The following is a 13,285-nucleotide window of genomic DNA, read 5'->3' on the forward strand; positions in this document are numbered from 1 at the left end:
CTGGTTGAACTCCAAACAGCAATTGCACCACAGTGTTTCTCAGAGTGTTCTTGTTGCTTAAGTGCCTCGGTGAAAAGTTTGGAGATTTTCTGCCGCATTTCATATCCTTTTGATAAAGTAATTGAGGGACAAATGAAAGTCAGCGCACTCTGCACAAAACTCATTAATCTTGCAGCCATTTTGCAGCATAAAAACATTCCTCTGACTCTCCATGGGAATGGGAGAAAAGACCAAAAGGAAAATGAGAGAAAAAGGAAGAAAAACAACAAGTGGGTGTGCAAATGAAGAGAGTTTATGAGAAAGCTGAATAGATAAATCATGGATTCCGCTGATTTGGTCATGGGACATGACGCTGAATGGAAATTAATGGGTGAGTGCCAAAACACTGGGGCCTGTCTAATATTTGGGAGTTAGGCCTTTATGGGAGACTCACACAAATACACGCGCACAGAAGCCCAAACATGTAGCACACATGCACAATTACAATCTCACCTTGAAGAAACGCACACCTCTTGCCCAACTCATCATCAGATATCCACAAACACACACACACTGTACTCTAGGACAGTCAAACTGTGACTAGGTCACAGCAGCTAAGCTATGGAAGCCCCGGCTGATTCATGAAGCTCGAGCCTTTGTCCTTAACTTAATGCCACGCCGGGGGGGCAATAATACACACAGGCGCACACACACACCTTAAGAAAAACCACAGGACCCTCTCTCCTCTGTGTAAGCGCTTTTATGCTCATGTATTGGACAAAAGCTGGGGCACTGCTTTTCCCCTCAAAAACACAAACACACACACACTATTCATCTACTTAATATTGCTCATCTGGACACGGAAGAATGGCAGAAAAAGAGTTTCATCCTCAGCGATTGTCTCGTGCAACGCTGGAGAGAGAATGCAACGCTGAAAAGCGGACGCAAAACAATTCAATGAGAAAAGTGACTTGAATGCGCCTTTCATCAAGCCAACAATGGCCAGCCCCACAATAGGCCTCAGGTTCGCCCCATGACGTTGCCTGTTTCTCATGCCACAAAAGGAGAAAGAAGAAAGAACGAAAAAAAGGAAACGAAAAAGAAATGCCAAATTGACTCGATTTGAATTGTGAGCCATGTCCATGATGATTTTTTCCCCTTTCTATAACAAACCCAGCAAAGTTAACTAGCACAATGAGACTCGGATAAGTGGAGAGAACGATAAATAAAAAGGTTTGGTTTTCTTGGATAAGCAACATGAGGCGTCCACTTTTTCCTGCTTCAAAGTGAGTTTTATTTCAGCAAAAGGTCGTTGTTTCTTTCTTCTTCTTCTTTTTTTTTTTAAATGTGGAGATCTTTCTAAGCAAAGAATGTTTGAATTTTTTACTACTGAGGGCTTTTTTCTTTTTCCACCAGGTCACCGAATAGGTGGTGAAGCATAAAACACGAGTCCACATCTCCTTAGGAAAGGGTTCAAGGTAGCAGCAGTCTCACAAGCATGGTGTCAACTTCTCTTCGGCAAATGCTGTCCGTACATTTGGAGCGCTTTGATTGGCGAATGAGAAAAATCACGCCTTTTCTTGCTTCATCCCTTCATTTTTAGCGAGTTGACAAAAGCAAAAAGGAAAAAAAAAAAATCTCTTTCAACGTCCCCCCTCGGTTTGGTTTCACTTGCTTTCCTTTTCCCAGTGCGACAAGAATAATCGCGGCAAACAATGGCTGCGAGAGTCCTGCTGCACTTCATGTTAATTTATACAACTAACTAATTACCAACAAAGGGTGGAAATCACATAAAGACGTTCAACCCGCTCCCACGCTAGGGGTGTGAACCTGCTGCTGTGTGTGTTTAGATCCATATATGTGTGTTGCAGTCTGCAAATTCCCCTCAGGGATCTCTGCTTAAAAAAAAATAAATAAAAAAATCAAGAGGTCTGTGTGGTGACTTGCAAGGGCCGTACATGCCATTGTTGATGTTTGTAGTGTATGCATGTGTGCGAGCGTGTTTGACGTAACCCCCCAGATAGCAGAGAAGAAGTAGGATTAGGCAAAGTGAGGATGAGGAGGGGGTAGAGGGGAGGTGACGCGACTGATGGACGGATGAACAAGAAACTGCCTCGATCCCTCCGCTTCTCTGCCTCCTTTTTTCCCCCTTCCTTTCATTCTCTCTCTCCTTCTTCTTAGGAAGAATGTATCCGCCCTTCCCATTGTCACCCATTGGAGTGTACGCAGGCGTGAGGGAGCTCCGGCCACTGTGCGCCTGTGTGGCACAATGGCCTCGCCTAAGTGCTGTCCTATAAAATGCCTCAGTGCTCTCTAAAAGCAAGCCCCTGGTACCCCTCCATGTCTCGAAAATAGATGAAGTGCTGCGCGTACATGTGCGAGCATGTGTCGGTGACTGTGTGCTGCATGACATCTGTCACTGAGTTGGCATTTTCAGTATGGAAACCTGTGCCTTCGAGGAGCTCGGGGCGGCGAGTACGCTCAGCAGTAAAATACCGTTTTGGTTGACCTTAAGGTTGCAGGGCTGCAGACCGGCGTGCGAGGTTACAAGTGTGTGGGGACGAGTGCGTCTCTTGTTTCTGTGCACGTATGTACAAAATTAGGTGATAAAGAAGAGTGGCGAGGCTCTGACCTCAAACATGCACGCTGGCTCGCTGAAACGACAGCGTTGCCATTTACTGACCCCGACAAACACTCTGACAGGAGAGACACATACATCAAATACATGACAGTATTATTGCTTGTACTCTCATTCATATCGATGGCAGTAGACTCAGGTACATTTTTTCTTTTATGCAAATGTTAACGTTTACTTTCAAACTAGTACAAAACTCTTTCCCAAGTTGTATGAAGGAAAGGAAGTGTCACACTAAGAATCCAGTTTCCTGCAGACTTTGGTCTGAATAAAAAGCAAATACCTTTAAAAAGATATTTCAAGGCTGTTTCTTGTTTTTCTCAAATCTTCAAATGCTAAAATGCCTAAATGTTGTTAAGTTGAACGGACAGCTCACCCCAGAATTTAATTCACATAGCTTTCCTCTGGCCTGTGGTGCTATTTATCCATGTAAACTGCTGTGGTGTGAGTTGCCCAGTTTTGGAGACATCTGCTTTCTCTTAAATGTAATGGAATGAAACAGGACTTGCCCTGAGGTGCCCAAAGCACCAAGGAAAAAAAAAAGTACCTATAAAAGTAAGCTACAATGTTTCTTTCTTGAAATAATAATAATACATTTTAATGATATAGGTAATATAACGAGGTGGTTGCTCAAAGAACAGCTTTGAGCCTTGTTATAGTGTAATCACATTCGTGTCGGGACAATTTTCATTCTAGAAAACTACACCTAGCGAAACATTGAGATGGTGTGACAGGATGTAAGCATTAATGGTGTCTCCCTCACCTGCGCTCTTTGATTCGTTTACTGTTCATAGACTGTAAAAAGTAAATACTGTCCACATTAAACTATTTGCAACAAGATTTTTGACTTTTCTGAGTAACTGGGTCTCAGTTTTTGCAACAGAATGTAAGCTAAATACAAAGTCGAAAGTTGTATCTACCAAAAAACACATACAGCAGATTTTCTGAGCGACTTCAGGCTGGGAAGCTTTGTTTATCCCTGTAACAGCTGAAGCTAAAAAAGAAAAAAACATTAAAAAAAAAAAAAAAATCCCAAAGGCTATGAAGCCCCAGTGACTGGTAGCTGTAGCTGGGTAGCAGAGGGTCAACAGACGGGTCCAGAGATGGAGCTCAGCTGGCACTTAATGTGCGAGCCACTTACAGTCCATGCCGCCATGTAGTGAGACGAGGAGAGGAGAAGAGAGGAGAGAAAAGGAGAGGAGAGGAGGCTGAGTGTCTGGTGAAAGTCCAGGGCAGTGGAGGCACCACTCCAGGGGCCGAGAGGAACATCTGTGCCCCATTTAGTGATGTTACTCCTCCTTTTAATTCCCCTCATTTTTCCTTTTGCAGCTTATAACTTCTGTCTGTCTGTATGTCTGTCTGTCTGACTGGGCTAATAGGTTATCACTGGGGGTTGCTCTGTGGCGTATGGGTCACAAAAGGTTAAATGATGACTCCGAGGTAGCTGTCCAGGTGTGCATGCGTGTGCTCGTGCAGCCATCTCTCTTGGGTTTCTGCACCGCGTCTCCTCTTGACCCCGAGCCTCCTGCCATGCTCTGCACTCTGCACTCATAATTCCATGTAATGGCACAACGCACACGCTCCAGCATGAGCCGCTTGCCTGACGGCCTCTCGCATCGAGTTGAACGCACAGGAACGCACATGCACGCACGCTTTGTCATGGCATTTTTATCTTCGCCTTGTCACTGCTGAAGAATTTATTAAAGACAGAACGCTGTGTGTCTGTGTGTGTGTGTCTTTGCACATGTTTTGGAGCAGTGTGTTTGAGAGAGTGTGCGCGTGTGTGTGTGAGTATCTCGCGGGTAGCAGGTGGCCGTGGATTAAGACAGGAGATGAATGTAGAGAGCAGGAGAGCGGTGGAGCATGGTTGGGCCAGGCCATGGGGGACAACATGGCTAGTCATTTATTAGAGGCCAACACACACACCTTACATGTATGCAACCAAATGCAATCCTTCCCACAGCAAACACGCACACTTTCTGCCACAAATACATATGCAAATGCACATGCGCAAGTATATGTGCTCCCAAAGGCTTTAACAGCACTCACACTGACCTAGTATCTACTATCTCCATTCATCTAGCCTAAGTAGAGCAGCACTAGCCACAGACACAAAACTAAATCTTTCAAACTTAAGGCATTCTTAGCGAGCGTGACTGTCTGTGTGTCTGTGTGTGTGTGTGATGTCTAAAGAGCTCAGGGCCTGCCTTCGATAAGTCAAGCCCCTCTTTCTGTTTCAAGATGTTTATCGTTTTCTGACCCATTTTGTGTCCCTGGCCCCTTGTTCACATCCCTCCTGGTGTCAATGTTCGTACACTATGAATGTGTATGTGTCTCATTGATCCAGCTGGAGGCTTTGTGTATGTGTGTGTGAAAGAGAGAGAGAGAGAGCAGTAATATTCCAGGCCTTTCATAATGATTAAAGCCTTCATTAAATTTTCATCCCAACCTGCTGTTTGCTGCTAATGGCCTTTGTGAGCCACACAGCCAAACAATAGCTAGCCGGGCACAGAACACAGAAAAGGGATTTCTATCTCACGTTCAATACTGCCCCTCATCGTCCCCCCCCCCCCACTTCCTCCATTTCCCTCTGCCTCTCTTCATCTTTTCTCAGCCTCCTTTTTCTTCCTTTGCTCTCTTTTCTTTTTTCTTTAGCCTGGGTTTGTGTGTGTGCGTGCTGGGTCTTGAGGCGCTGGGGCCTTTTGTTAGCGCGTCTCATTTAAACATAGAGAAGCTAATGCTCCAGGTCGGTTTGGATGCTGCTCCGCTGTGGCACTGTGCTAATGGGGTCTGTGAAGACACTGGTCTTTCTCTTCTTCACTTTCCCTACCTTCACCTTCTGTCTCTTCCTTCCCCTTCTCTCACTCTCCGCTGGCTGACTCATAAAGATCCATTATTGTTGTTTTTTTTCCTGTGCAGCCAGTTCACGAGGTCCACTGAAGCAGCGAACAACCCAAAACACACCTCAATTACAGCTCTACTCAACAAACAGTTCAGTTTTTCTCTCTTTCTTTTTTTTTCCCCTTAAAATGTGCCACAACAGGCCTCTCTATCGACTGGAATAAAAACAACCAGACAGCGAGAGCTGACCAACAGTCTCGGCCTTTTGAAAACTCGGCAGAAAAGCCTGGAAAATAAGGTTAGTGCATCGCAGCTTGAAATGAAAGCCTGTTGATGTACTGGCAGAATACAAACACATAATGCACCTACACTTTAAAGGCAAATCCACACTGCACCACTGAGCTGTTTTTTCACCTTTTGGGTATGCGGCAGCACGGTGGCACGGTGGTTAGCACTGTTGCCGCACAGCAAGAAGGTCCTGAGTTCAATTCCACCATCAGGCCGGGGTCTTTCTGTGTGGAGTTCGCATGTTCTCCCCGTGTTTGTGTGGGTTCTCTCCGGGTACTCCGGCTTCCTCCCACCGTCCAAAGACATGCAACTTGTGGGGATAGGTTAATTGGATAATCCAAATTGCCACTAGGTGTGAATGTGCGAGTGAATGTGAGTGCGAATGGTTGTCTGTCCTTATGTGTTAGCCCTGCGACAGACTGGCGACCTGTCAAGGGTGTACCCTGCCTCTCGCCCTATGACAGCTGGGATAGGCTCCAGCGCCCCCCGCGACCCTGAAAAGGATAAGCGGAAGCGAATGGATGGATGGATGGGTATGCGGTTATGTGAGCTTGAGGCTGCTTGGTCAGAGATGTACAAATATTAACGCGTTGCAGACTTGAAAGCTGTTCTCCAGTGACCACTTCAGGCTGGGTCCAAAAGCTCGTCCATCCCCAATAGATGATAAAACACTACATAAACTGCATCCACGGATCGTTCCCCCTAATTGTAACACCTATATGAAGGGTGCATTTCTTTTAAAACCCACCTGTTTGGATTTTTTTAAGGCTTTGCGTCCGTTTTGCTTATGGAAGCAGCTTGCTCACAAACTTGACTACACTTAGCTGATAACTTAACGCTTCACTCTCGCCTAAATATCACTTTCGGCTCCAAAAACAACAAGCATACTGGAAGCCACAATGCAAAACATTCAGTCCAGAGACCAACAGGTGACATCATACCAACATCATGTCCAACTCTGACAAACTGTTTTTGTTTTTGATGGAAACTGACTCTTAATCAGCTCGTCTCAATCAGGATCTATTCGGGTTAATTAGATAGGACTTTCCTGCACAACAGGTTTTGGTAGGACCCCAACATTTTGCAGGCTTTAAGCTGCATTTCTTAGGGGTGCAGTATATCCTTTAAAGTTGACACTGACTTCTCTGTGAAGCATCTCCACCAATACAGTAACCTGTTATTTATATTAGCACATCTTCCTAAAGGGGATGGACACCTGTTGTCACATTATCTCTTAAATGCATTTCATGGTGACTTAAGCCCCCATTTGTGGGAGCAGTGGACATTAGTGGGCTAACTTTATCTTCTCTAGACTCCAACTGTTTAGCCTGAGGATACATTTGAGAGTCAAATGTGGGGGCTAATCGAGCTTAACTATGGAGGCCCTGCAGAAAAACAATGTTTGGAATCTGTATCCAACAGAACATGTTACAAAATTACTAAGAAAGGTGATAAGATGATCACTGAGCTGAGAGAATTTTTAAGTAACTGCTTCAAATTAAAGCAGGGAAACATTTGGTGATTTGTTAATCTACTAAAGTATGTTTGGAGGCCTTTCACTCTCACTCCAGTGCACACTACACACACAAGCACGTGCATCCACACTTGCATCTTATTTGTCAGGTTGTGATAAATATGCAAGGCACGGTGGACAATAGGCCCAAGCAGCCAATGCTGTCTGTCTGTATGCTGGAAAAAAAACAAAGGCTGGCCTCTCATCTGAATGTGTGTGGGTTCAGAACAGAGGGAAAGAGTGAGAGAGAGAAAGAAAATAAGACAGAAAGAAAGAAAGAAGATGATGAAGAAGAGGGAAACGACAACAGAGTGTAATAAAAGTCGGGCGCAGAGCCAGGGAGATGGTGGGGACCTGCAGATCACACATCTGGCTGTAGCAAGCGTTTCCTTTCATCACTGACCTTCTGGCTCGTTTTTGATCAGCTCCTCCATCTTGCGTTGTTTCAGTGTGTCCACCACGTCTGCCAGGCTGCCCTTGCGTCTCTCGGGGGTGCCCAGGGTGCCCGCGGCCGAGCCCCCGTCGCTGCAGAGGCGCCCCCCGCCTCCACCCTCTTCTTTGCCTGGTGAGGTAGCATTGTGCTGAGGGTAAGGACTCAGGGAGCTCCCCTTAGTGCCATCCTGCTCCTGGAGAGAGGAAAGAAGAAGAAGGGGATAGGGATTAATCAATTCTTAGCTTCAAAAAAGCGATTTTAAAGACACAAACAAACTCTAGAGAAAGAAAATTAAGAGGAAACGAGGGAGGAGCTGGCATAAACCCATTCATTATCTCCATCTTTCTTCCCTACTCTTGCTCCTGTTTTCTACATCTCCTGTTCTTATACCCCAAAGCAACAACTTTCATCCCTGTCCAGTTATCTCAAGTTAGGGCATACTACTTCTCTCTCTCTCAGATCCTCTGGAATCTGCATTTGACTGACTTGGAGGTACTTGACAGAACGAGCACATGAAACAGTAAAAGACTGCACACTCTTTAAGTGTCACGCTAACTCTTCATTACAAAGCGTTCAATGGCTTCCTTTGAGGGATGTCCAATGCTACAAATTCCAAGCCCAACTTTCAGCGCTGGTTTACTTTTGTCCTAAGATTTTCAAAAATTAATGCTGTGGATGCAACTCCGACAAATTCAGAGATAAAAAAAACTCCAAAAACGGCTCCGTTGTGAGGTCAAATCATTCCCCTAAACTCATAAAGAACTGAAAGGGCAAAAAACATCATTGTAGGAGAAAAGACAATCAGCATGTCAGCAACTAATTATAACGTATACAGCTTACAGTAAAGCTCTCTTCTATTGCCAACACGTTTAGTTTAACGATGCTTGGAAGTAATGACTGTGGCTGAAAAAAGATATTTAGAAAAGTGGACTTTGCAGAAGAACAAGTTTACCTCTTTCCACTAAACATTGTTTTTCTTATTGTTTTCTTATTATATTTAGAAATCTGTATCAACTTTCACTGCCATATTTTTGACCACCGACAGCTCGAACGCACTTATTTACATTTAAATAAGCGAGTCTGAGTACGGACGTTATTGTTCCCTTTCAAAACGAAAGCTCAAACATGAACAACAAGCCTCAGGACAGTAGCCGAGTGCTAAGTAACTCTTAGCATCTTAATCTGTGACCCCATAAAACCTGTGTTTGTTTCTACAGGCGGCGTTATAGACTTAACGCCGGCTCAGCCCAATTAGCGGTGACACTGAGAGTGAGGATGCCGTCAGCTTCGAGAGGGAACGCTGTTATCTCTTTGTCACATGCACAGATGGATTCATGAGGGTATATATGCTCCACATGCACAGAAGTGCGCTCCTTCTTGAACTCGCACTCAGGTGTGGTAAACTGTGCGTGTTGCTGTTTAATTACAAAAACAAATGAGTCAGTCAATCAGCCACGCAGTCTGTCAGCTCAGCTCTTCGTGGGGTCAATGGTCCACAGGGTTAATCTTTGGCTAATCTCACTACAGTATGGGGCACGCCACCTGTGACAGCGGCACACATACACCGTACCTGTGTTTGTCTTTGTGTGGGTGTGCATCTGGGAGAGACACAGAGATGGACGGGCATGGGGAGGCGGTGATACATTCCACCTTTAATAATGACATTACAGAGCATTAAGGTGGAGATGGTTTTCTAATCATTAACTCGCAGGCTGCCGGTGGAAGTGGAACTTAATACTAAGATCAAGGTCCACAGTGAAGTCATTTAGAGTCTAGACAGACTGATCTGTGTCTTTAATTTAAAAAAAGCATTTAAATGGGACAATTTAAGAAGAGAAAAAACTCAAAACAAAGTCTCAAATTACTTTTTCTTGTCCTTTTAAGAACATAAAGCCAGGCAGAGGCTTTCCATATCGATGATGCTTTTGTTGTCGGAAGCCAAACATTGTATGAGAGGTACAGCAGACCATTATCACTTGGCATTTTTGACACTTCGCTGACTCTCTGTGTTGGGCTCTGTGTGTTTCCACACTCTGAATAAGTCAGCGCACTCAATAATTCACCCATCCTCTCCTTGGCGTTCTTGCACATGCATTGTAACAGAGGGACAGATTGTGACAGCAATGATAAGGTTGGAACGTTTGTGTATACTGTATATGACGGGGTAATGAGGTTTCAGTCAGTCGCTGCTGAGGCCGCTAACAGCCTTGTGTCACAAGTGTCTTGTGATTTTAAAAGCCCTGAAAGACTTTGCTCTTCTCCTCTGAACACCTGACCGAGTTGGTTGCTCGTGCCTCTCTTTGTTCCCTCACCCTCTCGCTGTTCTTCAGATTAGGGAAAGTCAGACTTCAAAAATGAGTGGATTTGTGATTAGGAGTTGCATCAGCGCCGGCACGACGTGCAAATGTAACGAGACGGAGGGAGAGATAGAGCGTAAGAGTGTAAAAGTCAAAGAAAGCAAGAAAGAAAGACTGAGCGAAATCCCCAGAAAAAAAAAAGAGAGAAGCAGCGTTATTAGAGGAAATGAGAGTGAGCGAGAGTGTGCGAGTTGACAGAGAGATGCATGGAGAGAGAGAGAGCAAAGAGGAAAGCAGGCATCTTGAAGGCAGCGGTCACACCTGTCACATCCCATTTATCTAATCCAGCGCCTACTTAAAACAGCCGCACTCTTTCTTTCGAGAAAGATGTCGCGCAAACAAAACAAACAGAACAAGAATATGCAGAGGGAGATGTGGGGGGGGGTGGTCGGAGGAGAGATGGAGTTGGAGAGGAGTGGGGGTGAGGGGTTGTCGGATCTCTTTACTCTGCCGAAAAGCTGCCAGAGAGATGTCATCTCGCTGCGTCCAACAATGAAGGTCATTTCCCCAATCAAAGGGAATTAGCAGGGAGCCATGGCTTCTTCAAAGACCTGGTACATTACGGCCTGTGACATTATTTATGTGTGAACTCTGACAGACAGCCTTATCCCGAAGGCAACTTAAATGGCTTATGTTTCTCCCCCCACCTCCCGATCAGTCTCCCGGCATATAATCCACACGCCTCGCTGGCGATTTGTACGGCAAAGTCCAAGACAGAGGGATCAAAAAAGAGACAAGACACAAGGCAGATTCTCCGCTGTAAATGGGTGTCAGTCAGCCGATCCCGGAGTAACGCAGGTGGCGAAAACTTTTTCTCATCAGCATGCATTTATTCATGAGTGCAAACAGAAATTCTGGCTACTGTAAATGTTCATGCCCTCCTCTCTGTGCATGTCTGTGCGAGCAGGTTTTTTTTGTGCATATATGTGTGACACTGTGAGTGCACCACATAGCCTGTAGGTGTGTAAATGTGTGAGTGTCTGCATATATGTATTTATATGCACTGGATGTGGCAGGCTGGCAGTGTGGGCGGTTCTGCCTTTAGTTTGCAGATGTCAATTCTCTTCCAAATGACTGGAACAAAGTAAAAATTGCGCCCCACTCTCTTTATCCTTTTACTGCCTCTGCAATGGAACCGAATTAAACAACTTTTGTCTTCTTAAGCTCATCTGTGAGGGGAGGTTGGTTTAAAAACACTTAACTCTTGCCAAATGCTATTTTTTTCCTACAGCCAGCACAGATGCCGCTGTTCATGTTCTTCTTTTTTTTCTTCCTTCTCCTATTCCTTCCGTCTTCTTCTCTCCCTCCTTCTCCGTTGCCCGACAGAAGAAACTCTCTCTCCCCCTTCTTTCTGCGCCACAGCCTGACATGTCTCGGGCTGTGCAAGGTGTATGTGTGAAAAACAATATTTGATGCTTGGCGCGTCGTCGTGGATCAAGGCATGGACAATGTGGCAGTAGGAAGAGCTGGAAACAGCTGCTCAACTAAAATACGTGCCCACGAATACACACCGAGAGAATGTCACCGATCGCTCCTGCGAGGGGGGGGCGAGACTCAGCCCTGTGCCAGAGCCTGCCAATCTCCACAATATATACACTTAACACACCTCAGATACAGCAAATCCCTTTACATGCCATGGCTAAACACAGACACTGTCAGTGGTGACTCGGGGGGTCCTTCAGGATGAGGACAAGCAAGAAAACACACAACGACACGCATTAGTTTTCTCCTTGCGTTCCAACAATATTGAGCTATGCGACTGACCCCCAAAACTGAAGAGGAAAAAAAAGCCAATAAATTACAAAATTTTAATTTGCTGATTCTAATTGTCTTATTGCACACAGTTGCCCTTTCCTTATCTAAAAACCTGCAGCTGTATTTTAAGTAGCAGTTTGGCTAAAAAAGAAAAAAAATACGCCAGTATATTTTACCAAGACCTCTCACTGTTGACAGGCAAGCGTGTGTTGATTCATTAGTGCATCACTGGCATGAGAAATTAAGTGTGACCACTGTGTCTCAAGACTGCTCAATGACTGTGTTAAATCTGTCAAATTCACATTTACACACACACACACACACACACACACACACACACACACACACACACACACACACACAGGAACACACATAATCACACATACAAATTAGACAAAAAAGAGAGAGAGGAAAAATGAATAAGAAATAATGTTTGATGAAATATCTTTATAGTTTTCTAACGTGTAAGCGTGCATCTCGCCTGTTAATGAAATAATTAGTGTTTGTCCATTAGCACATTTATGAGAGAAGATGCTTGCCTCTGCCTGATGTGAAAACAGTTTTTTTTTTGCCAGCATCTGCAAACATAAACATAAAAAGATCTAAAAGAAAGAAAGCAAGAGAAAAATATCTCATTCACGGGCGGTGGGCTTAAACGTTTCCTGTTGTCATTTACAATTTTCACATACATTTACACAGATTTTTGTTTCCCTCTGTAATTTTGGCGGTGTCATAACTGGATTTGATTGGTTGACCTCGCTGAACTCCCGACTAAAATCCTTCCCGTAACGCATTTGAACTCAGGTGCTCCCACCCAATCAGGGTCCAGCTGCATAGCGAGAAGTTCGCATTCAATAATTTTTTTTTAAAGACACCCTTTTTAGCTAAACTACATTCATTTGCAAACCATTATGAGCAGTGCTATTCTTACTCACAGGCAGGGGGGAATAAAACACATAAGAAAAAAGGAGAAAAGTGAATAATCCGACACCTTTCACGCTTTTAAAATATGCGCGGGTGCCGTTTTCACTCAGTGTGGTTGTGCAGCTGTAGTGGGCAGGTAGAGCAGCCGAGCCAAAGCCAAACAGGCAGGCGAGGCAGCCAGAATGAAGAGGTCAGTGTGGAGCTGAGCGCTTCTCCACCACCGTGTTAATTTACTATGACAAGATAAGGCTGTAATCTGCCCCCCACCCTCTCTCTCTCGCCTCCCGCTGCCCCACATCCAAGTCAAGCAGTTGCCGATGAGCCATTTACTTCCCCCTATCACTTTACAACAACTGCCCTGAGAGAGAGAGGGGGGGAGAGACCATCCCCCCCACCTCTTTGTAAATCTCCCCTATTTCTCCTCACTCTCCAGCCACTCTTCACTGACAGTCAGCGCTGAAGGGATTGGCACTTTTAAACACCCCCCTCTGAATCCCCCTTAAAAAAAAGAAGAAGAAAAACTTAACACACATCTTACAACATGCCAAGCAGGCAGTCGG

At 44.9% G+C, this 13,285-nt stretch overlaps 1 protein-coding gene across 16 annotated transcripts in view; it reads right to left on the reverse strand.

The window, feature by feature from the left end:
* The window catches only part of sox5 (SRY-box transcription factor 5), a 254,966-nt gene that overhangs the window by 62,545 nt on the left and 179,136 nt on the right, over nucleotides 1-13,285 (reverse strand). For all 16 annotated transcript variants that reach the window (XM_080291864.1, XM_026147894.2, XM_080291867.1 and 13 more), the window contains one exon: nucleotides 7,660-7,882. In XM_080291864.1, the coding sequence (XP_080147990.1) occupies nucleotides 7,660-7,882 (223 nt within the window). The remainder of the gene's footprint in view (nucleotides 1-7,659; nucleotides 7,883-13,285) is intronic.

The sequence above is a fragment of the Astatotilapia calliptera genome, chromosome 17 (genome assembly GCF_964374335.1).
Source record: "Astatotilapia calliptera chromosome 17, fAstCal68.1, whole genome shotgun sequence".
NCBI classification, from domain to species: domain Eukaryota; kingdom Metazoa; phylum Chordata; class Actinopteri; order Cichliformes; family Cichlidae; genus Astatotilapia; species Astatotilapia calliptera.